The sequence below is a fragment of the Stegostoma tigrinum genome, chromosome 7 (genome assembly GCF_030684315.1).
Source record: "Stegostoma tigrinum isolate sSteTig4 chromosome 7, sSteTig4.hap1, whole genome shotgun sequence".
Lineage (NCBI taxonomy): Eukaryota > Metazoa > Chordata > Chondrichthyes > Orectolobiformes > Stegostomatidae > Stegostoma > Stegostoma tigrinum.
Window position 1 is genome coordinate 32419545 of NC_081360.1, and position 24689 is coordinate 32444233.

Sequence of the window (24689 nt, forward strand, 5' to 3'; positions counted from 1 at the left end):
CCTCACGAGAACCGTCATCTACTGGCAGTGATAATCCCTGGTGAGTGGGCAAGATCTTAAAGATGGAGGGCCAGTTGAAATTTTCAATGAACAAAATGGCTGCGCTGTTGGGCCACCATCATCTGGTTACCTCTCCACAGCATGGTTTGTGGTTGCACCTGTGGCCAGGGAGCCTGTGAGGCCCTCAAGACCTGCCTTTCGAGCTCATCTGCACCTTCACACCCCCATCCACTGTCTGTCACCAGGAAGCTACCAGCAGGCACCTGGATTCTGCCTGAAACTGCGATTAACTGTGGACCTGAATGGAAAATTTCAGTCAGCCTCTGAAAATTTGCCTTGATTAAAACATTTACTTACATTACCTGGCTACCCACTGCTTTAGTCTGCGTAATGTGGCTCTTTCTTCTGGGAAAATGATCTGAGGTGGGATGGTCCTGGTAAACTGGTTACAGGCACAAGTGTTTGTGCCCACCTGCATCTGTACTCATCCCCAGAGAGGGGTGGAAATTTTACCCAAGGTTCCATGGCACACTTTGTTACATAGAACATAGAACATAGAACATAGAACAGTGCAGCACAGAACAGGCCCTTCAGCCCACGATGTTGTGCCGACCATTGATCCTCATGTATGCACCCTCAAATTTCTGTGACCATATGCATGTCCAGCAGTCTCTTAAATGACCCCAATGACCTTGCTTCCACATCTGCTGCTGGCAACGCATTCCATGCTCTCACAACTCTCTGTGTAAAGAACCCGCCTCTGATATCCCCTCTATACTTTCCTCCAACCAGCTTAAAACTATGACTCCTCATGTTAGCCATTTCTGCCCTGGGAAATAGTCTCTGGCTATCAACTCTATCTATGCCTCTCATTATCTTGTATACCTCAATTAGGTCCCCTCTCCTCCTCCTTTTCTCCAATGAAAAGAGTTCGAGCTCAGTCAACCTTTCTTCATAAGATAAGCCCTCCAGTCCAGGCAGCATCCTGGTAAACCTCCTCTGAACCCTCTCCAAAGCATCCACATCTTTCCGATAATAGGGCGACCAGAACTGGATGCAGTATTCCAAGTGCGGTCTAACCAAAGTTTTATAGAGCTGCAACAAGATCTCACGACTCTTAAACTCAATCCCCCTGTTAATGAAAGCCAAAACACCATATGCTTTCTTAACAACCCTGCCCACTTGGGTGGCCATTTTAAGGGATCTATGTATCTGCGCACCAAGATCCCTCATATCCCAGAAACAGAGAGCCAGGAAAGTATCCAAAAATGCCAGTGTGCCAGAAATGCATCAGCGGCACTTGTGGCATAACAGTGGTGTCCCTGCCTATGAGTCAGGAGGCCTGGGTTCAAGTCCCATCTTCTCCAGTGTCTCTGAGCAGGTTGATTAGGAAAGCATCTGTCAGAAACACAGCATGATCACACCCCAGCCTGAATTTTGCATCCCAGGTGAACAGAAGAGCCCAGTGGAGATGTTGGATCAGTTATTTAAACATGCAAGCAAGCAATTAAATATGACATTCTGTCAAAATTCTGACTTTAGCGCCCCGTCCACGCATTTCTTGGGCTGTGTGAAATCACCAGGGTTAACAAGAGTACAGCAGTGTGCCAATAATTAGTGAAACTTTTAACCCAGAACCATGAAACTACATCGATGTTGGCCTATATTTGTGAGCGACTCATTTCACTAGTTGACTGGTGAGTGCCAACTTTCTGAAAGCCATTTCACCTATCTTGGACCTCACCTACCCTGATCTGATCTTCCCTTGTGTCATTCCCTATGCTGTAGCCAATTGGGAGCAGCCTATGTATCTCTACCTTGATATCTCACGATAAACAAGAGCAACAATAGCACAAGGGACAGCAGAAACATCAGTTGCAACACCACCAGTTGACTTTTCCTCAGTCACATGCTGCTCCATTGTGCAAAGTATATGGAGAAAGACATCCAGTTTGTAGGCAGTGTTATCCTCCAATAGCAGGTCGAAAGGCAGAGGATTGGCTTTCTTAACATTTGGGTCACAGTACCTTAGGAGACGAAAGTTGTCACTCTAAGTCATTACAGGGATCTGAAGTCTGATGGATTATGACCTCCTTTGCAATGACCATGTGGGAAAGCATTTACAATAACTGTCAAGATGGCTGTTACTGGAACAGAGCTGCTAGGTTCTTTGTATCTTCCTGAAATGTGTTTTCTTCTGCAAGGACAGAAAGTAGAGGATTGTGAATGTGTTAAAGGGCTTGTGTCCAGTGTAGGGATGGACAACATTTTTATAGTGAAGTGGAGGTAAATTGACTGGCATGGTTTTCCAGTTGTATATTGTATATTACTGAAATCTTTTTCTTTGATTTCCGAAATTAATGCTTTGTTTGATCTGGATTTTTCTCAGTTTGATTTTTGTGGAAATTAGGATACGCTGATTTTGCGGAATAGTATGGGCAGAAATTTCCCCTCCTTGGTGCAATATGAGGCAGACAACTGCAGTGAGAATGAAAAACACAGAATCTCGCCACCAAGAAAAGTTTCTAATTTTTGCCTCAGTCGGTTAATGATGGCTTCAGAATCTTGCCATTGAATGGTGATGACCTTACTTCCACACACTTGCATCTCATTAAAGCTGTATCACATTAAAGCTCCATCTCATCTTATTTATAAACAAAATTCAAATTCTCCATTCCTTGACCAAGAAACTACATGGCACAAATTCCCAACATGTAAATCAGACCAGGTATCTGGTGTCAGCAGCTCGCTAAATGCTTATACCTGCCATCGTCCAACTGCTCCTTCACAACACTGGCCTTGCATTCTTCTTGGCCACCATCCTCGATGACCCTTCCTTCATGCAAATTGGCATCAGCAAACCGTCATGTGTAGTCCAGAACTAACTCAGACACCAAGTCAGCTCTTCAACACTTTGGAACTGAGAGATACATGAGGGCCTGTAAGCTTCTGCCAGATCATTTTTTGTGCAAGGACTCATGTGCATCTCCCCATGTGCACAGGTTGCATCTTCTGGATCTTAGCTTGCTTTCTTACTATTCATGCATTTTGTGCTTACTTCGAAGCTGCTAGCCTCTCTCTGACTCGCAATGATTCATTAATCCACAGAGTGTCCAGCAGGTTGCATGCAATCAATATGAAATCATAATAGTTAAGTCAGAGGGCTCCTGAGGCATCCTGGATGCAGGCCTCTTTCCTGCAAAGAGAGATTATGTATTAGAAGGGAGTAGGACGTGCAAAGTGCAGAAAAGTGTTAGGAGTTTGGGCGGGTGAGGTGGATGAGAGCTCTTGAATGGATATGCTGTGTACAAGAATGAAAGTCTTTTCAGTCTCTGAGCTTTGGTGAGGCATGTATGCAATGGCAGAGTTGGACTAAGTGGTGGTCCTTTGTGGATGAGGTAGTGGAGGGATGATGATGAGAATTTCCCTTGTTGGTGCAGAAGATCAGTGACATTCTTCATGCACGACTGGACTCAAGAAAGCAGCACTAGCCCTGGCTTGCTTCTTGGTAACATTAAGTTGGAGCTGGTGAAAATGTTAGGTGAGTGCTGAGACTAATGGTACGGAAGGTCAAGATAGGGGAAATCTAATTGTGCCCTTGGAGGCAGGGGAATGAGTGAAAGTTGAAGTGTGGGATGTTGAATAGACCCAAAAACAGTGAAGGAGTAATGATCCATTTCCAAGCCATGATGTTGTGTAGCTTGGAGTGGAAGTTACAGGTGGTGGGGTCTTTCCGTGTATCTGCTGCCATCGTCCTTCTGGATGGAAGTGGCCATTGTTTGGAAGGTACTGTCTGAGGAACTTCAGTGAATTTCTGCTGTGCATCTTGTAGATATTACACACTGCTGCTACTGTGCATCAGTGGTGGAGGGAGTGGATGTTTGTGGATGTGGTGGCAATCAAAGGCGCTGCTTTGTCCTGGATGGTGTCAAGCTTCTTGAGTGTTGTTGGAGCTGCACTCATTCAGGCAAGTGGGCAGTATTCCATCACACTCTTGACTTGTGCCTCATAGTTGGTGGACAGGCTTTCAGGAGGTGAATTGGGTAAGTATGTCCCCTAACAAGGTTCATTTATACTGAATTCAGCTTTAGTTGCTCACTGTTGCTGGCTTCCACACTAGACTAATTCTGGGTCCTTGTGGTGCAGGAGTAGTGTCCCTACCTTTGGGCAAAGAGGCCCTGGTTCAGGTCCCATCTACTGTAGAGGTGTGTGATAACATCTTTTCATTTCCTGATAGGTATTTTATCAACCGCATTTTGCTTTAGCTTGAATTTTCCTGGGTGCTGGATGGAACTAAATAAAGTCTACATTACTGGATTCATCTTTGCCTTTTTTTACCTCCTTCTACAGATGAGATTTCCCCAGGAAATGTTTGGGATTCCAAAAATCGTGGTGTAAATGGAACACAGAAAGGACAGATTGTGTGGCGCATTGAACTCGGGCCATATTTTATGGAAGGTAAGGACAAATAGTTTCATTACATGTGATGTTAAAACAAATGCAATGTGCATTTATTGGTGCCTTTAGCGTGGTATAACATCCCAAAGGCTTCACAGAAACATAGGCAAAGACCATTTGACACTGGTGCATTTAAGAGGGAACAGAGCAGGTGGCCAAAAGAATCCTCAAAAGGGAGAGGTTTTAATGGGCATCTTAAAGGAGGGAGGAGAAAGAAGTAGAAGGGCAGAACTGGTCAGAGTCATACAGTATGGAAACAGACCCTTTGCTTCACCTCATCCATACTGACCAAGTTTCCTACACTGAACTAGTCCCATTTGCCCATATCGCTCTAAGTCTTTCCTGTTCATGTACCTGTCAAATGTTTTCCAACTATTGTAACTGTATCTGCATCTACCACTTCATCTGGCAGTTTATTCCAAATATGCACCAGCCTCTGTGTGACTGCACCAACAAGGGAAATTCTCAAGTTGTTCCTTCTAAATTTTCCCCTTTCACCTTAAACCAATACCCTCTCGTTTTGGACCCTCCCACCCTAGGGAAAGACCTTTATTATTTACCTTATCTATGCCTGTCATGATTTTATAAACCTCCATAAGATCACCCCAGAACCTCCTATTTGCCAAGGAAAACGCTTCCCAGTCTATCCAGCCTTTCCATATAACTTAAACCCTCCAATCCGAGAGTCTTATGCTGAAGATGAATTTTCGTATATAGCTATATTTCACTTCCTCACTACTGAAATTTAAATTACTTTTAGTTTACTTTGAAATTTACTTTTATTTTTAACTTTCATTTGCACCAATAATTATACAAAATTTTCACTTTCTTAAGAACACTTTTTTTTTTGCCAGTTCACCAGAAAAACTGGCAAGAAGAATGGTTTGTGAATACACTTTATTTTAAAAGGCACTTAAATCTGTCATAAAAATAAAATATTGTGGACCCCAGAGATCCGGTAGCAAAACAAGAAGTGCTGGGGAAACTCAGCTGGTCTGGCAGCATTTGTGTAGAGAGAGGCCGAGATGACATTTCAAGTCCAATCTTCTTGCCGGTTCACCGTCAATATTGACAAAATTCACTGACTGATATTGAGATAGAGACAAAGATATAGAATCATAGAGACACTCAGCAAATCCCTTCAGAAATTTTCAGAAAGGCACATGGATGGGTTAGGAATGGAAGGATGTGGACCAAATGCAGCCAAATAAGAATAGTTTAATTGTGAAAACTGGGCAGCATGGACAAGTTAGGCCAAAGTCTATGACTGTAAGTACCCTGGGTCTAGAGTTCCCAGATCCCAAATACAAGGGTTGTGTGGTACTTGACAATTACTGAGTCAGGGAAATGAATTTCTCACAGTTTACACTTTTGAGAAAATAACTTGTAAGCTTAACTTATTAGAATTTTAATCATATTTTGCCTCTGCCTTTTTTAAAAGAATGGTTTGTGAATATACTTTACTTTAAAATGCACTTAGATCTATCACAAAAATAAAGCATTGTGGATCTGAAAGCATAACAAGAAGTGTTGGAGAAACTCGGCAAGTCTGGCAGCATTTGAGTAGAGAGAGGCCGAGATAACATTTCAAGTCCAATCTGGCCCTTCTTCAAAACTCCATCATATTGGATTTGAAACGTTAACTCTGCTTCTCTCTCCAAGTGTACTGCAAAACCTGCTATTTTTGCCAGTATGACCTATTTTTACTTGAACTCATCACGTTTTTCAGACAATCCTTTCTGTTTTTAAAAAAAAGGGCTGAAAACTTCCATAAACTGATACCCGCACATGATGCCTGATAGCTACGGCAGTGCTGATGGCGCAGCTTTCCACACTTCCTTTGTAAATGACCAACAACACATTCAGTTCACAGGCTGCTTCTCTGCTACAGTCAGTCATCTCCCTTGCATGTTGCTTCACCAAGAGCTCTTGGAGTTATATTATCTTTCTGTTGTCAAAAACAAAACTGGTATATTCTTGGAAAGCCTTTGCTTGTATTACCCTTCACACGAATTCTGTACTCTGTACCTCAGGTTTTAAGACTAGCTTTAATTTAATTTCCAATTTACTGATATTTGCTTTTTCTTATCTTGCATCTTCTCGTTATAAGAGTACTTCTTGGAGGTATGATGACCTCATACCCAGAAAAACAAATTATCTTACTTTCCAATTTCATCTTGGTCTAATATCTGTGGTATTACCACTGCTGAATTCCTCACTGTAAACGTTCTGGGGTTCACTAGTGGATTTAAATATCTTGTGGCTGAAAGAATGTCTTAATATATTTATGCTTGTATTACTCTGAGGCTGTTGCTATGCAGTCTCCTAACTAGGCTGTGTGGATCATATAACGCCCTATTCAAGACCTTCCCTTAGAAACATGGTTGAGCTTGATACGAGTGATTGAGTTTATATATGTATCCTATTTTTGTACTGAACTAGGACAAAAGCAGCTTTCAGCTTTGTCCCAATTGCATTAATTAAAACACAGAGTATCAAATATTGAAATCTTAGGCTGGATTTTTAGGTCCCTGTGACAGTGGAAATGGATGAAAACATTTGTATACAGGTTTTCTTTCAGCAGAAGTGAGGTTAGGCCTTAGGGATGTACAGCCATAGAACCGCTCAGCCATTTAATAATGAAGTTTGAAGTCATTAAGGAGCTCGTTGAGAGTGTGCTGGAAGCCATGTTCAGTTTTTGGCAGGGTATAGGAGCTACGTTTTGGTTCTGAGGCAGACCAGGTGTTATTTCCTGAAAACTGAACATTATGCTTCCAGGTACCAGCTGCTGCTTTCCTTGCACTGAGTTGGGTCCCAACTGTGTTTGGAAGTTTACCTTCTACTTTTATTCCCCTACAATGCAGGTTAAATGATAGAATGATGACCCTTTGTGCTGCCTTTGTAGTCAGTCAGCTTGCAACCTCTGCTGTTTGTACCTAAGTGTCAATGGCCGAGTCCCCCACTGATTCATTTTCTCCCTTTCACGGACACTGCCTAATTCCCTGGGATGGCCATGATTGACTCTCCACTGTGTGGCTGCCCCCATGCAACTGATTTACTGTAAACCTCTAGCTCTAAGACTCTGACATTTGATATTCTAAGCTTCAAACTGCTTTTAGGTTGGAATGTTTGTGTTTTGGAAGATGCAGTTGAAGGAGAAGAGTTACGGCAGGCCAGTTAAGGAGTGTTGAAAATTCTGTGAGCAGCTGAGTCAGATATGTTCATTTACTGATGGGTTATGGGGTTGGGTGATGGGTGAAAGAAGTGTTTTGTATGGGGGAGGTCCGCAGATGGCCAGCAATAGGTTGATCATTGTTCTTCTTGGTCCCACAGAATGCTTTGATCTCCCTGACCTGCGTTGCGATTAGCTTTAAGAATCGCTAGATAGTTCACTCCCCAGCAGGTACCACTTCAACTATTGGTAATTGAAAATTGCATCCACATCCTATTACCATTATCTGACTTCAATATGCAAGATATGATATAATTTCATCCCACATTCGAAACCCAAATGAAAATGGCAGTTTGTGGAGTGATGACAGTAATGAGTTGTATCAAAGCAAAATACTGCAGATGCTGGAAATCTGAAACAAACACAGAGAATGCTGGAGAACCTCAACAGTTCAGGCAGCATCTGTGGAGAGAGCAACAGAGTTAATGTTTCGAGTATGACTCTCCTTCTTCAGAAACAAGAACAATAATGGGTTAGAAAGTTTTGCATTCTGATTTTGTGGATATCCAAGCTGTCACCGCTAAACAAACAAAAAGATGAAGTACAGAGCATGTACAATTCAGAGGTATATGTATTGTCTGAGGAAGGTATCTGAGTATTTACCATACTGGCATTGATCTAAATTTCATTTGCTGAATAAATGTTGAGAACACATTGTTTACATATGCTTTTGCATATATTTGCATGAACAATCAGTCTTAGTGCAGTATATTTTCCAAAAGCAAAAATTACTTTGATTTGGCTCTAACAGAACCTGTCCCTTTATGCCACTTAATTAATGTAAGAGAGTGCTCTGCTTTCAGGTGATATAAAGCATCTCTTCCATGCAGTGTAAGAATTTTGGTTAAATCATCACAAAATCTAACGAATGAATAAATTATGAGGTGACAGTTTGCATTTGATACGCCTGCAAAATCATCTTAAACTTTGTAAAGGAGAATCTGGAAATGTATAGGAAATTTGATGGTGAAAAGATAAACTGAGAATGTTGAAAGTACACAGCAGGTCTGACAACGTCTGAAAATAGAAAGGATTACTTCATATTCATTTTGAGACCATTTTTCAGAATGCCTTGCTAATTTACATTATTGATACAAATGTAAGCATTTGATGTATAACTATTTGAAAAAGTATAATTCTGCCACTGTTGTTGCTTTATAGAATCATATAGCACAAAAATGGGCCACTTGTTACATTGTTTGTCAGGGAAATGTTCTAATTTTGTCCCACCTGTTGGAATAGTGCTGGGGGGATGCATTGGAAAACTGCAAATGAAGTTAAAATTTTAATACAAATTAAGTTAAAATTCATTTAAGTTTATCAGTGGATAAACAGTGCACCATGAACCTCTGAATTCTGCCATGTGCTTCTGGCGATTGAAGTGTGAGACAAGTAGTAGAAAGTATGTCTGAAATATCAGATCGATAATCTCATTAATGTCACATGACTTCACAATAGTTGATCATGACATTAGTGTGGTGAATGGCTCCCAGCTGACAGCAATGTATGTCAAACATTATTACCAAAACTTGAAAACCGATTCTACAAGCTTTCTTTCATTAATACTTTTCTGTCGTCATTTGTAAAATTTGTCCACACTTTCTCTCTTTGTTCCTCAGCTGAAACTAAGATCTGCTTTAAATACTATCACGGTGTAAGTGGAGCACTACGAGCCACCACCCCATGTATTACAGTAAAAAATCCAGGTGCTATGGTAAGTAGAATGTTTATTGAATGCTGAAATAAAAGCGCAATACTGCAGGCGCTGGAAATCTAAAATGTGAGCAGCCAGTGCTGGAAATGCTCAGTGGGTCTGGCAGCATCTCTGGGGAGGGAAACAAGCATCATGTTGATTTGAATACGACACTTCTTCAAGACTTCTGTTCAGAATCGAATGTGTGGGAAAAGAACATGAGAGTGTGATTAAGAGCGTGTAGGAAGTTGGAGAGTCTGGATGGTGCGTGCTGTTATTAGTATGCAAGTTGGCTGGCAATTTACCCCTTGACAACAGCATCCAAAAACTCCATTAATTTCCATCTTCCAAAGCTTTGGTGTCTAAATTGTAACTTGCTGTATTTCCCATTCACCCATCACCCTGTACTTATAGAATCCCCGCAGTGTGGAAACAATCCCACCCAGACTCATCCCCTATGAACCACCTAATATACACCCTCTACCTCCCTGAGCACTACAGGCAATTTAGCATGTGGCTCCTGTTCTGACATCACATAATTTAAAAATCCCTATCTTTGTTTTCAAATCTCCCTATTACCCTGCTCCTACCTATCTCTGTGATAACTCCCAGGCCCACAAGATTTCAATGTTCCTACAATTCTGCCATTTTGAATGTCTCTGGATAGACTTCTCCCCTACCCTGGTGTGTAAAATTGTCTGCATGTATCTTTACAAGCTTCAAAATCTCCCCACGCCCAACCTCATCCAAGACCAGCCCCTCTCGGCCCTGCCTCTTTGACCTGTCTGTCTTTTCTCCTACCTATTTGCTCCTGCTACCTCACTGACCAACCCCCAACACCCACTTCCTACCCATTAGCCTCATTCCACCTCCTTGACCTGTCCATCTTCCCTCCCACCTACCCACCCCTCCCTCCTCACTGACCACCCCCATCCACACTCCCCACCTATGCTCACCGGTGCTGGCTTCATCCCCGCCTCCTTGACCTGTCCATTTTCTCTCCACCTATCTGCTTCTCCATCCACCTTCTATCATTCGCTCCCCCTCTCTCTATTTATTTCTCAGTCCCCTTCCCCTCCCCCATTTCTGAAGAAGGGTCCAGACCCAAAACGTCAGCTTTCCTGCTCCTCTGATGCTGCTGGCCTGCTGTGTTCATCCAGCTCCACACCTTGTTTTGTAAATGTGAGCCTGTCTGTTATAATTTTCATTTTTTTTAATCACGCCAAAATTCCTTCCATGGCCTTCATGTTAACAAACATTGTAAATGATTTGCATTCTTCAGGTGCTGTGCCTGGCTGCTTTAAATCTGCCTTAACCACAGATTTTCTCACAATCAATTCATAACTCTTGTAAACTACCATCTCAACTCCACCCTCCTTTCATCTCCAAAGTTATTTTGTGGACTTTTCTCCCCCCTGGTTTTGCATAGGTGAGAAAAGTGGGAAAATACGCTGAGAATGTAAAATCTGATTCTTGACATCAAGAAAAGTTTTCCCAATTGTCCTCTTGAGCCATTAGCTACAACAGCAGAATCTAACCATTGAGCTGCCCAACTACCTTATTTTCATGCATTTGCTCACCTTTTTAAAATGCTATTTCCAACTATTCACCAAGGGAATAGACAGTGTGAATCCTGATGTGTAAATCAGAGGGCTACTGACAACTGCAGCTTGCTGAATCTCCTAGCCATAATCCAATGGTTTAATCAGAACAAGATCCCTGCATGCTGCATGAACACCATCCTCATTTACCCTTTGACCACGCTGTGGCAAGCCACCAGCCTCACTACATCATTATGCCTGCTACCAGACCAACTCGGACACCACTGATGCTTTAATGACTCTTTATAGCTCAGGAAGCCAATGACTTGCATGCTTCTGCCAGGTCATTTTGCATTCAGGAAAACACACACATAGCTAATACATCTGGACAGGATGCATCTTTTGATTCTTAGCTTGCTTTCAGTGCTGACTCACCTCACTGCTTTTTTTTTTGGGCTGCTAGCCTCTGCGTACTTCACAATGATTTCTTAGCATCTGCTCTGATATCAGCACTGACATATGGGCTTCCAGTGTCTGTGGAGCACATTGCTTTCCCAGCGCACATTGTCTTTAGTGCTCAGTTCAGGGCTGCCAGCCTCTGAAGCTTGCATTACCTTTGAGCAGAGATGGGGAGGTAGGCAGCTTGTGACAGTGGGGAGCACTGAACAGTGAATCTGTCAGTCAGATAGGGGGGAAACATATCACTATGTGGCTCCATGCTGTCAATGTCATGCCTGCAGCATGTGCTGACAATTTATAAAGCAAACACACTGCACATGCTTCGTACAAATGGAGCCATGTGACAGTCAAAGGGCAGAAGTCCCTAATGGGTTAATGGAAGACTGCAGTCAGTCAGAGGCACTACCAGAGTCAGTCAATGGGCTCATCTTATTCCAATCCAGGAGGTTGGCATGGTCAGTTAGGCACTTGGTCCCTATCATAGGCCAGGGATTATGTCCTTGCAGTCTTGAGCTCCAGCCACAGTCAGTCCTGCAGGTCAAGTGTAGGCAGTGTGAGGGTTACAGGTAGGTCTTGTTAGGGTGCTGTTGAGGCATCGCTCCATGGGGTGGGCCAGGATTTCTGCCAATGAGACAAAGGGAAGGATTCAGCGATGACAGAAGAGAATGCAAGAGCAGTTAGTGGTGATGCATGAACAGGAGAAGTGGGTGAGTTGTGTGAAGTGAATGAGGAGGATGCACTGTTGGCAGGAGGAGGATGAGATGATTGAGAGCCTTTGAGAACACATGAAACATGCAATAGTCAGAGTTGTAGTTTATGAGCTTTGGTGAGAGGTGTCTGCAGTGACAGAGTTAGTGAGTGGTGGCCACATGCATGTAGGGTAGCAGAGAGGAGATAACAGCAGCTATCTTTGCCGAGTGCAGAAGATTATTAACTACCTTCCTGCACAGCTAGTGTTTGTTTTCACCTGGGACAAAGCACTGACCCAGACTGCGACCTGAGCCCATACTGGCATTGACTGCAGAGAGTACTGCCCTCCTCTTACCCACTGCATCCACCAGCGGACCCAGGTCCCTGTCAGCAACATGGGAAGCAAGCTACCCTTTCATGTGACTCATTTGCTGAATGTTGTGGCTCAAACATCACAGTGTCGTGGGAAGTTCCACCAGCATGGCAGCATGGGCTTTAAATACAACAGCGCAGGCATGAAAGCTGGAAGATCCCAGCAGCCTCTCCAACCATGCAATTTCCTGAGAAAGAAGCCCAAGAATTCTGTTGCATAATTAACAAAATAAAGAGCAGAAGATTGTGAGAGGAAAGTTGCTCCAAGCCTTGACTTCACATGTACTGTGAATCTCACTCGATGAAATACTTCAACAGAAAATCAGACATGTCTGTCTCTTGAAGATGTTGCCACTTCCAACATTCATTCTCATCTATAGCAGAACTCCAATTTATGAATTCCTCCAGTCTGGTTTCCATACCTGCACTATGAATTGGCTCTTATCAAAATCACAAGCTAATATCTGATGTGACTGTGACAATGGTGAACGTCTCATCCTCAGCCTCCTTGACCATTTAACCACACCATCCTCCTCCAATGGTCTTCACGTTGTTATTCAGCTGGCTGGGGTCATGGTTAGTGGGTTCCATTTCTATTTACTTAATTGTAACCACTACCCTGCCACTGCTTCCCCTCCATCTCCTGCACTGTTCCCTCTGATATCCCCCCAGAATCTAATCTTTACCCTCTCGCATTTCTCCACCATATGCTGACACTCAATGACGTGATCCAGTTCAGAAAGCACACAGTGCATTTTCACGTTGTCACTCCTGACTAGGCTAGCATACTGGAAATCAAGCCCTGCTATTCTTGGAGTCGTCACAAAACATTTTATCAAAGTACACAAAAGTCTCCAATTTATCTGACTTTATAGAGCCAGGTTGACAGAAGACATGGAACTGGTATCTGTACTTAACAAGAATTACTATTCCTTACAAATCGATAGACTGTAGCCACAGGCAAGCATATTAAATTATGAAGTGTTGGCATATAACTCATAGTAAAATCTCTAACACCCCTATGACACCACCCCCCCCCCCACATGAAATAACTCCACAGTGGCTGGTATGAAGTCACCCAGTCACCCTTTATTGACACGTGGAGAGTCTTTGACACTGATCCAGTTCCCTCAGAGCGAGCTCTCAGAGTGAACAGGATGTCTGACACTCCTGTTTATATCTGTCAACCAGGGTTTCCTGATTGGACTGAGTAGACAACACCAATCAATTCCCATTGTCCATAGGGTTCACTGAGATGATCCTTCTGCTTGTAATGACTTCTTATTCTTCAATGCCTCTCTTCTTCAGGCACTTTTTACTTTCTTGCAAGAGGCACAAAACAACTGGCTGTCAAATTATAAGACCTCTAATTTATTGGTTAAAAGCGACAACTTACAGTAATGGGTTCAGGAAAATAAATTGCTTGTCTCAGGCCTCAAGTACTTTCTGCTGCTAAGATATATCACCACTTCTTCTCAAAGTCTGATGGATTCTGGTAATATTATTTACACCCACAAGCTGGTTAGCTACTCAGGAACCAACCATTTAGCTGTCGATAAGCAAAAAAATATAATCTTTACAACATGGCTATTGATGACACCCAGCTCTACTTCACCAAAACTTTCTTAACTTCTCCAGTGTTTTAACCATCAGATCGTTTTATCTGACATCCAGTGCTGGAGGAGCAAAAATTTTGTCCAATTAAATATTGTTGTTCTCAGTCCTGTTGCAGTCTTAGTTCCCTGGCAACTGACTCCAACCTCTCCCTGGAAATAGTCGAAGATTCAGTCGTCTGCTTACTATGATGGTGTCACATTTGTCTCCCAATGGAGCTTGCAGTGTCCTGTTTCCACCATCATTAAAATTGTCTGTATTCACAGTCTGAGTTCACTTCTGCCTCACCTCATCTGCTTCTGAGGCCCTCATTCATGTCTTGATTACCCCTAAACTTGACTATTCCAGTAAATTATTGGCAGGTCTTCCACATTCCATCTTCTGGTCATCCAAGACCCTGTTACCTATATCTAACTCTCGCTGCATCCTATCCCCAGCATTCCCTGAGACCTTGATTTTAAAATTCTCATTTGTGTTTTCAGATTCTTCGTTGATTTTTTTTTTCTCCTCTCTAATCATTCCTTCTGTGAAGTACTTCGGGGGACATGTTGTTACATTAAAGGTGCTATAAGGTTACTGGTGCTGGTATAGCAGTAACAGAAGAAGTTCCCATGAAAGGGAATGCATTTACTTTGACGGTCACTATGGACAGTGTATTTACTTTCTCTTCCTAACACTTGTCATTTTGATTGTTAATCATAGTCTCAGTGAGCATTGGGTTTGGCTCAGTTGCAGCTGAAATTACGTTAGTCTGTATATTCAGCAGTGTGGATGCTGAAATTGGATGCTGTACATAGTGTGCAGTACCTCATCTACGTCTTTCTCTTGCTGTAGAAAACACAGATGTTTGGATATTTGTATCAATGATCATGGGAACTGCAGATGCTGGAGAATCCAAGATAAGAAAGTGTGGAGCTGGATGAACACAGCAGGCCAAGCAGCATCTGAGGAGCACAAAAACTGACGTTTCGGGCCTAGACCCTCCTTCAGAGAGGAGGATGGGGAGGGGCAACTGGAATAAATAGGGAGAGAGGGGGAGGCGGACCGAAGATGGAGAGAAAACAAGATACGTAGAGAGGAGTGTATAGGTGGGGAGGTAGGGAGGGGAAAGGTCAGCCCAGGGAAGATGGACAGGTCAAGGAGGCGGGATGAGGTGGTAGGTAGGAAATGGAGGTGCGGCTTGAGGTGGGAGGAAGGGATGGGTGAGAGGAAGAACAGGTTAGGGAAGCGGAGACAGGCTGGGCTGGTTTTGGGATGCAGTGGGGGAAGGGGACGAGCAGGGCTGGTTTTGTGATGTAGTGGGGGGAGGAGAAGAACTGGGCTGGTTTTGGGATTCAGTAGGGAAAGGGGAGATTTTGAAGCTTGTGAAATCCACATTGATGCCATTGGGATGCAGGGTTCCCAAGCGGAATATGAGTTGCTGTTCCTGCAACCTTCGGGTGGCATCATTGTGGCACTGCAGGAGGCCCATGATGGACATGTCGTCTGAGGAATGGGAGGAGGAGTTGAAATGGTTCGTGACTGGGAGATGCAGTTGTTTGTTGCGAACCGAGTAGAGGTGTTCTGCAAAGCGGTACCCAAGCCTTCGCTTGGTTTCCCCAATGTAGAGGAAGCCACACCGGGTGCAATGGATACAATATACCACGTTGACAGATGTGCAGGTGAACATCTGCTTGATATGGAAGGTCATCTTGGGGCCTGGGATGGGGGTGAGGGAGGAGGTGTGAGGGCAAGTGTAGCACTTCCTGCAGTTGCAGGGGAAGGTGCCGGGTGTGGTGGGGTTGGAGGGGAGTGTGGAGCGGACAAGGGAGTCGTGGAGAGAGTGGTCTCTCCAGAAGGCAGACAAGGGTGGGGATGGAAAAATGTCTTGGGTTGTGGGGTCGGATTGTAGATGGCGGAAGTGTCGGAGAATGATGCGTTGTATCCAGAGGTTGGTGGGGTGGTATGTGAGAATGAGGGGGATCCTCTGGGGACGGTTGTGGTGGGGGCGGGGTGTGAGGGATGTGTTGCGGGAAATGCGGGAGATGCGGTCAAGGGCATTCTCGACCACTGTGGGGGGAATGTTGCGGTCCTTGAAGAACGTGGACATCTGGGATGTGCGGGAGTTTTAATGCCTCATCGTGGGAGCAGATGCGGCGGAGGCGGAGGAATTGGGAATAGGGGATGGAATTTTTGCAGGAGGTTGGGTGGGAGGATGTGTATTCTAGGTAGCGGTGGGAGTCAGTGGGTTTGAAATGGACATCAGTTTCTAGCTGGTTACCTGAGATGGAGACTGAGAGGTCCAGGAAGGTGAGGGATGTGTTGGAGATGGCCTGGGTGAACTTGAGGTTGGGGTGGAAGGTGTTGGTAAAGTGGATGAACTGTTCGAGCTCCTCTGGGGAACAAGACGCGGCGCCGATACAGTCATCAATGGAACGGAGGAAGAGGTGGGGTTTGGCGCCTGTGTAGGTGCGGAAGAGGGACTGTTCCACGTAACCTACAAAGAGGCAGGCATAACTGGGGCCCATGCGGGTGCCCATGGCCATCCCCTTTGTCTGTCGGAAGTGGGAGGAATCAAAACCAGCCCAGCCTGTCTCTGCTTCCCTAACCTGTTCTTCCTCTCACCCATCCCTTCCTTCCACCTCAAGCCGCACCTCCATTTCCTACCTACCACCTCATCCCGCCTCCTTGACCTGTCCATCTTCCCTGGACTGACCTATCCCCCCCCTACCTCCTCACCTATACTCTCCTCTCTACGTATCTTGTTTTCTCTCCATCTTCGGTCCGTCTCCCCCTCTCTCCCTATTTATTCCAGTTCCCGCTCCCCATCCCCCTCTCTGAAGAAGGGTCTAGGCCCGAAACGTCAGCTTTTGTGCTCCTGAGATGCTGCTTGGCCTGCTGTGTTCATCCAGCTCCACACTTTGTTTGGATATTTGTAATGGGAAATGAACTTCGATCTTTTTGCACTGTGATGTGAAATGTAAGGTCTGTATCAGATATCAAGATTGCGTCAGCAGACAGTAGCAAAATGAAATAAAACATGAGAAAAAAAAGTCAAAAAATAAATTTATATATTGATTACACCACTGAAAGAGGGGCATTTATTTTCAACAAGAAAGAATTCACTCTCTCAGCCTTTGTTATACTGCTGCAAATCTTTTCTCTTGAGATAATTATTAAGTTCCATTCTAAAGCTTTAATAGAATCTGTCTTCACCAGATTTTAAAGAATGCATTCCAGATACGAACCATTTGCTGTTTAATAATAATTATTTTCATGTGTTGTCTTTGATGTTTTGCAAATGACCTTAAATTCAGTGCTATCAGTTGTTCATCACTCCTCGACCAATGGAAATAGTTTCTTGCAGCCTATTCTGTGCAGAGTCCTGATGATTTTGAAAGCCTCTATCAAAACATCTCTGAATCTTTTCTTGTCTGAGAACAACCTCTGTTTCTCCAATCTGTCTGTACAACTGAGGTCTGTCATCAATAGAAGCATTCTCCTAACTCCTTTCTTTGCCATCTCTAAAGAGATAATATCCTTCTTTCCTTCCTAAGTGACCTGCCTGGAATGGGGTGCAATATTCCATCTGGGGCATAAACAATATTTTATAATGGTTCTTCAAAACTCCTTTGCTTTTTGAATTCGGTGGACTGGATTTTTACCACTTTAGTCAGGGCATTTCCATGCTTACCTCACCAACTTTGGAACAAGAGTCTCTGAATGCTGTGATCTTTTCTCTGGCATTGAATCGGGCCTGCCAACACTGGATGCAGAGCATAGACAGCCATAGAGATGGCCAAGTGTTGGAGTGGGATGGTTAGAACGCCTGCTTTACTTCGTGGGATTTGTTCTAGTTGTGTTATAAGCTTTTAGGGTTTCTAATCCACAACCCTTATTCACCACCATGGTCCTTCATATCAGGATGATAAATTGCACAGTATTCACCCTGGGAAGACCTCAGAAGCAATGTGGAGATGAAGCAAAATATATTTCAAAAATTCCAGCACAGATTTCACTTTACAGATATGGAAAAAAAAACACCTTCCATTGCAAAAGCCCATTACAAATAAGTTTTTAAAGCTTAGCGGTTAATCTCCTGTTAAAAACAAATAAGCTTATACTCCTATTCCACAGCTTCACAGTCTCTTTAAATTGCCAATCCAGCTGTGAATTCAGAATTCCCTATTGATATCATTGTAGGTTTTAAAATCAGCCAAGTATTCCAAAAGTGCCATGAGTGAAAAATTCAACAACAGTTGTCAAAACTGCCAGAACACTGACACCAGGAGTGTGGTGTATTCTCATTTTCCAAGGGCTGGGGATTTAAATGACTTTACATCAGGATAGTTATACAGACCTTATTTTTCTTCAAGAACCTTTATACCTACTTCATACCTTTGTGACTCTCACAATGCAGCTTAAGATCTACACGGGGGCTAAAATTGGATCTGTTCGAACTCAGCACCGGGTTCAAGTGGCTCCACTGAGTTCAGGGTTGCCAAGTGTGTGAATGACACCCGCCCCCTTTTCCGTGTCAGCAAAAATGGGATCAGTCCAAATCTGCGTGTTGCCGACGTTTTGGAAATCCTTCAGGCTGTCCCGAACTAAGCGTTGTCAGGTTGTTTGATTGTAGAGGGAAAGACTCTGATGTCTGATGCTGTTCTGACCCATACATTGAACAGTGATGATGTAGGGGGCTCATGCTGAGCATTGCCAAGCTCATACCAGGGTCACAGAGGCTTAGGAAAGGAATCTTTTCCCTGTCTTTGCTGCCTCCAACCCCACAAGCCATCACTCTGCAACCTCATACAGAAAATAACATATCCCTTTAATTCTGTTGTTTATCTAAAGCAAGAAGAGTCAAGAGAATTCAATAGAATTGTCATAAACTGAAGGCTGTGGAATATTTTGATAATGACTTGGAAAAGGTGGATATTAAGCCATGTTATAAACAGGAAGAATGAACATAACCTTTTAGTACTGAGCAGTGCTGGCACCATGGTTACTGGGTGTGATTTCATTGCATCCCAGTGACACAGGATAAGACCTTTGAAATATTAAACATGGAATTTCCTTTTGATAGATTTGCTCGAGCGTGTTCAGATTATGTCATTCAAATTTTCATGAGGTGTAAAAGTAATACAATTATTTATTTCTCTTGCAAACAAGTTTTGTATATTTTAAATGTACTTTAGTGTTACATATCTTTCATTTTCTAATACCAAACAAGCATGTTAATGCAGCAAGCATAGGTTAGAAACAGCTTGTGATTGGAATAGCTATGATTCCTCATAATTTCCTTCCATTCTATTTATGCAGGTGACTTTTCTCTGCTTGGTGTCCTTAAGAATCCTGTACATTTCATTGAGATCACCTCTCATTCTTCCAAACTCGCAATCTGTTTAGCATTTAGTCATAAGCCAATTCCTCCATATTGGGTATCACCCCAGTGAACCTTCTATGAACTGCCTCCAATAAAATAATTTCTTCATTAAATAAGGAGACCAACATTGCTCACAGTACTCCAGATATGGTCTCACTAGCATCTTGTACAGTTGCACTAAGACTTCCCCACTCTTATACTCTGACTCCCTTGATATAAGGGCCAACATTCCATTCAGCCATCACAATCACTTGCGACACTTGTATGGTATCTTTCTCTATCACGTGTACAGGAACCACCCCCCCCCCCCACCCCGAACACCACTGCCACCATCCCCACCACCACAAGTCCTTTTGTGTTGCAGCTTTCCGCAGTTTTTCTCCATTTAACTAAAAATTTGACCTTTTGCTCTCCCTTCCAAAATGAACAACTTCATGTTTTCCCATATTATACTCCATTTGCCAACTTACTTAGTATATCAATACCTCTCTGTAAACTGTATCCTTCTCACAACTTGTCTTTCCATCTACTTTCATGTCAAGCCATTTAGCCCAGTGCAAATCACGTTCTCCATTGACAGGTGTAGATTTTAATTTATAAGTTATAAATGATCCCCAAATGTTCAAAAAGACAGAACATAAGAAATGACTGAACACCGGTGGTATGCTTCATCAAGGAAATAGTATGTTCAGTTTCCCTCACCTACCTATGAGTGTAGAAATTTCTGGAAGGTTTATGTCAGAAATATGCTGAAGTAACCACTTACAATTGTATAAGATTGTCATTAGGAAACTACAAAGCTTCAGATAAATAAAGCTTTCAACAGAGACAGTTGTTCAGAATTCTCATCATCAGTTATGCATTGAGTAACCTGCACAATGTCATGCTTTTCTCTCAGAGTTCAGTAATTCTGTACTGCTTTCTCTTGGGAAAGTTTGCAATATTATACCTTGGTTATTATTCCCTGTTTAAAGAAATCAAACAAGTGTTTACAAGTGCATTTTCTGTAGGAATTTAGTAAAAACACCTTCCGTAGGTGGCACAGTGGCTCAATGGCTCGCATTGCTGCCTCACAGCATCAGGGATCCAGGTTTGGTTCCACTCTCCGGTGATTGTCTGATAGGGGTTCGCACATTACCCCCATGCCTACATGGATTTCCTCCGGTGCTCCAGTTTCCTCCCACAGTCCAGGGATGTGCAGACTAGGTGGATTAGCCATGGGGAATGCAGGGTTACAGGGATTGGGTAGAGGGTAGGTCTGGATGGTATTCAGAGTGTCAGTGTGGGCTTAATGGATAGAATGGCCTACTTCTACACCGTAGAGTTTCTATGATATTGATGTAGTCATCCCTACTAACCTAAGTGGCTAGATCTGAATTTGCAGAGATTTGAGAATCAGAATGAATAGCTATTCTGAGTAAATCTGAATAAATGAGAGGAAATAGCAATATATTTCGATTGCAATTTGATACTTCGCATAGTTTTATGATACCAAAATTGTTTCCAGTTTAAAGCAGATTATTCATTGCAAGAATATATTCAGCTCATAGTTTGAAAAAAATTCTAAAATGCAGTGACTGACAATAATGGATACATTAATAACTCACATTTATATAGGCCAAGAGATAACGATATATTTATTTTACAGGCTGGAGGGAGTGAATTGGGGGAAGGTGGATCTGACGGTCAGATCAGTCGAAAACTTGTCAAATTCATATTATCGGGTAAGAGGCACCTTCATTCCAAATTCAACAGACTGTTCGATAATAAAGATCATTTGGATGTTATCATTGTGTATTTTAAACATTTTCAATTGATTTCTCTAACTGCTGTTTTAATACTTTATTATTGTGTTTACACATCATGGATTTGAGGGAAACACTTTAAATTCAACATAACACATGCAGCAAGGCCTGGACAACATAAAGGCATGGGCCAATAAATGACAAGGAACATGTACATGTGATAATTTCCAACAAACCAGAATCTAACTGCCTGCCTTTAACATTTATTGGCATTAACATGATTAAATCCTCTACTATCAATGTCTTGGGTTAGTGTTGACCAGAAATTGAAATGGACCAGCCATTTAAATGCTGTGGCTACAAGAACAGGTCATGGTCTAGAGGTGAGCTACTTACCTCTTGAATCAGCAAAATCTTATACGTCACCTACAAGGCACAAGCCAGGAGTGAGAGATAATGGGAACTGCAGATGCTGGAGAATTCCAAGATAATAAAATGTGAGGCTGGATGAACACAGCAGGCCAAGCAGCATCTCAGGAGCACAAAAGCTGACGTTTCGGGCCTAGACCCTTCATCAGAGGATGAATGCTCTGATGAAGGGTCTAGGCCCGAAACGTCAGCTTTTGTGCTCCTGAGATGCTGCTTGGCCTGCTGTGTTCATCCAGCCTCACATTTTATTATCTAACAAGCCAGGAGTGTCTTGGAATATTCGCCATTTGGATGAGTGCAACTCTAATGACATGCAAGAACTATAACACAATAATAAAAGCTGAAAGCACTGGAGAAACTCAGCAGATTTGTCAGCATCTATAAGAGAGAAAAATGAGTTGACATTTCGGTGGGTGGCACGGTGGCTTATTGGTTAGTACTGCTGCCTCACAGCGCCAGGGGACCGGGTTCAATTCCAGCCTTGGGTGAATGTGTGGAATTTGCACATTCTCCCCATGTCTGTGCGGGTTTCCTCTGGGTGCTCTGGTTTCTGCCCACAGCCCAAAGATATGCAAGTTAGGTGGATTGGCCATGCTAAATTGCCCATATGTGTCAGTTAGATGGATTAGCTGTGGGAGATGCAGTGATAGGGTAGCTGAGTGAGAGTTGGTACAGACTTGTTTGGCCAGGTAGCTTGTTTCCACACTAGGGATTTTCTGATGATATAATGACTCTATGATCCCAATGATCCTTTGTTGGAACAGAAAATGACTTGGAAAGGGTATTATCTTATGCTGATGACAGGGTGGGGAGAGTGAATAAAGTGCATGGTGATGGGCTCCACAGAGAGAGAGGGGGATAGGCAATCAAAGAGATAGCTGTAGATAAGCCAAGATAGAGATAAATGCCAGGTAGGATGCCAAACAGAAGTGTAAATGTTTGAAAGTGGATTGGCTGTGCTGGGAGCAATCCATATGAGACAGAACCTAGGCATGTGTATGAAATAGGTAATTGTAAATCTTGCCAAACTTGCAAACTCTGCTTGCAGTAAAAGGCAGAATGAAAACTTAAGGGACCAACTGGGTTCAGACTCTGAAATTTCAGGGTTTCACTCTTTTGGAAGAGTCCCCACTGGATTGCCTGACATCTCAGAATGGAGAGGGGCAAGGGAATGTGAAGCAGTCATCCTTCTGTCAACTGTTATCAACTGTTCTTATTTTACTATTACAAACAGAGCTTCTCACAACCTGAAAAACAGAACACATTGTTTCTTGCAAGCACTGTCTGATGGTGGGGTAGGAAGTCAGAATTCTACAATTTTGCTTTGCTTTCCGGAGGAAGAGTATGTTAGCACTGTGGAAGGCCTAACACGAGGAAATGTCCTGAGACATCCTGAATATCTATCACTGAAATTTGCAAGTACAGATGTAGCTGTACACCTTTTACAAGTGTTTGCAGTTATTGAGCATGAGTTAATAACTTAGATGAGGAGTGCATCCAGTGCAGGTGATGCTGTCAGATCTGGAACATGAACCTTTTGAACAGCTGGCTGCAGTGTGCAATGCAGCCTGTCCTGTTCATTAGCACGGTAACGTCACTGTGCAAGTCTGTGTATGCTTGGCAGCCAAACTGCATCATGAATAATTACCCCAACAAGGGCATGTTTGGCAATCTTGATTTTCATATTTATTGAGAAGAGTAATCCCTGAGGTAGAAGTTCTCTACAAGTTTGCCTCAGGAAGATGGTGTTGTAAGACTTCCTCTTGTAAATTGGCGATGAAGACTGTTTTTCTCCACAATATCAAGGGAGATTTACATGGGTCTGTAAAAGCAGGTCCTGAAGTAGGGGATGAATGTGCCATAATGCCCCAAGTATAATCGCTCCAGTCTTTCCTGTACCCTCTTCAATTGATCTTCCTCCTTTGCTTTGGTAGATATAAAAGGCACTATTTGAAGAAGCGCAGGAAATTATCCCTGGGTCCTGGCCAATATTTATTCCTCAACTAACAGAACAACTCAATTCAGCAAAAAAAAATCATTATTTTAGTGTCATGGATGTGAATAGATTGATGATGGTGATGATGTAAATGATGATATTACTGTGACATCAGCAGAGCAGAGATAAATGTGATCGAGACTCAAAGAGGAGCAGTAGAGAAACACTATACTCGAGCGGTATTTATTACAACGTATATCTTAATTTAAAAAGAGAGTTCACAATATTACTGATGAATGGCCTTACTAAGTAAGGAACAAACTACGGATATGAGGGACTCGGAACAGCAGCAGCCCGAGGAGGTCAGTGGAGCCTGGGTGCAAATACCTGATGCACTTGTGAACCAAGACAGTATAGAATCCATGAAAGGAGAACCACCAGGCAAGAGGCTGTTGGAGAACCACCATTCATAGACTTAGTTTCAGCAGATCAAGGCATGGGTATTGCTGAGTTTTCTCAAAGAAAGTATCTCATTGCTGTTTGTGGGATCTTGCACAGTTATCTACATTACAAAAGTAACAATACTCCAAGGGTTCTTAATTGGACAGACTGAGTGACCACTTTACAGAATGTCTATGTTCAGTCTACAGAAATGACCCTGACCTTCTGGTTGCCTGCTACTTAAACGCACCACCCTATTCCTTGGCCAGCACCTCTGTCTTAGGCTTCCTGCAGTGCTCCAGCAAAGTACAATGCAAACTGGAAGAACAAAATATCATGTTTTTGCTTCAGGAGCCTGCAGGCTTCAGAGACCAATATTGAGTTCAATCATTTTAGGGCCACAGCGACTTTTCCCAAGTCTTTACCCCCATACACCAGGCCTTGTCGCAGCCCATGTGATGATTACAACCAATCTCTTGTAAGCCACTAATAGTCCCCATTAGCAGCTATTCATTTTCCCAGGCTGATCTTTACCCATTCCCTTGTCTGCTCTACTGTTTTTCTGTCTCTGGACTCCATATCCACTTCTTGTTTACTCCTTCCCTCCACCCTTCACCCCATCTTTGAATTTAGACCAACCTTTTTTCTAGTCATAATCAGTTCCGAAGAAGGGTCACTGGACCCAAAATGTTAAACTTTGCTTTCTTTCTACAG

The 24689-nt window shown here is 43.0% G+C and overlaps 1 protein-coding gene across 7 annotated transcripts in view; it reads left to right on the top strand.

Moving 5' to 3' along the window:
- The window catches only part of hecw2b (HECT, C2 and WW domain containing E3 ubiquitin protein ligase 2b), a 297098-nt gene that overhangs the window by 141775 nt on the left and 130634 nt on the right, over positions 1-24689 (top strand). For 6 of the 7 annotated variants that reach the window (XR_009445933.1, XM_059647154.1, XM_048533661.2 and 3 more), the window contains exons 3-5: positions 4351-4458; positions 9310-9404; positions 21073-21148. Coding sequence is in view for 6 of the 7 variants with exons in the window: in XM_059647154.1 (XP_059503137.1) it covers positions 4351-4458; positions 9310-9404; positions 21073-21148 (279 nt within the window). In the remaining variant the exon portion in view is untranslated. The remainder of the gene's footprint in view (positions 1-4350; positions 4459-9309; positions 9405-21072; positions 21149-24689) is intronic. The other variant, XM_048533666.2, reaches the window with a different exon arrangement.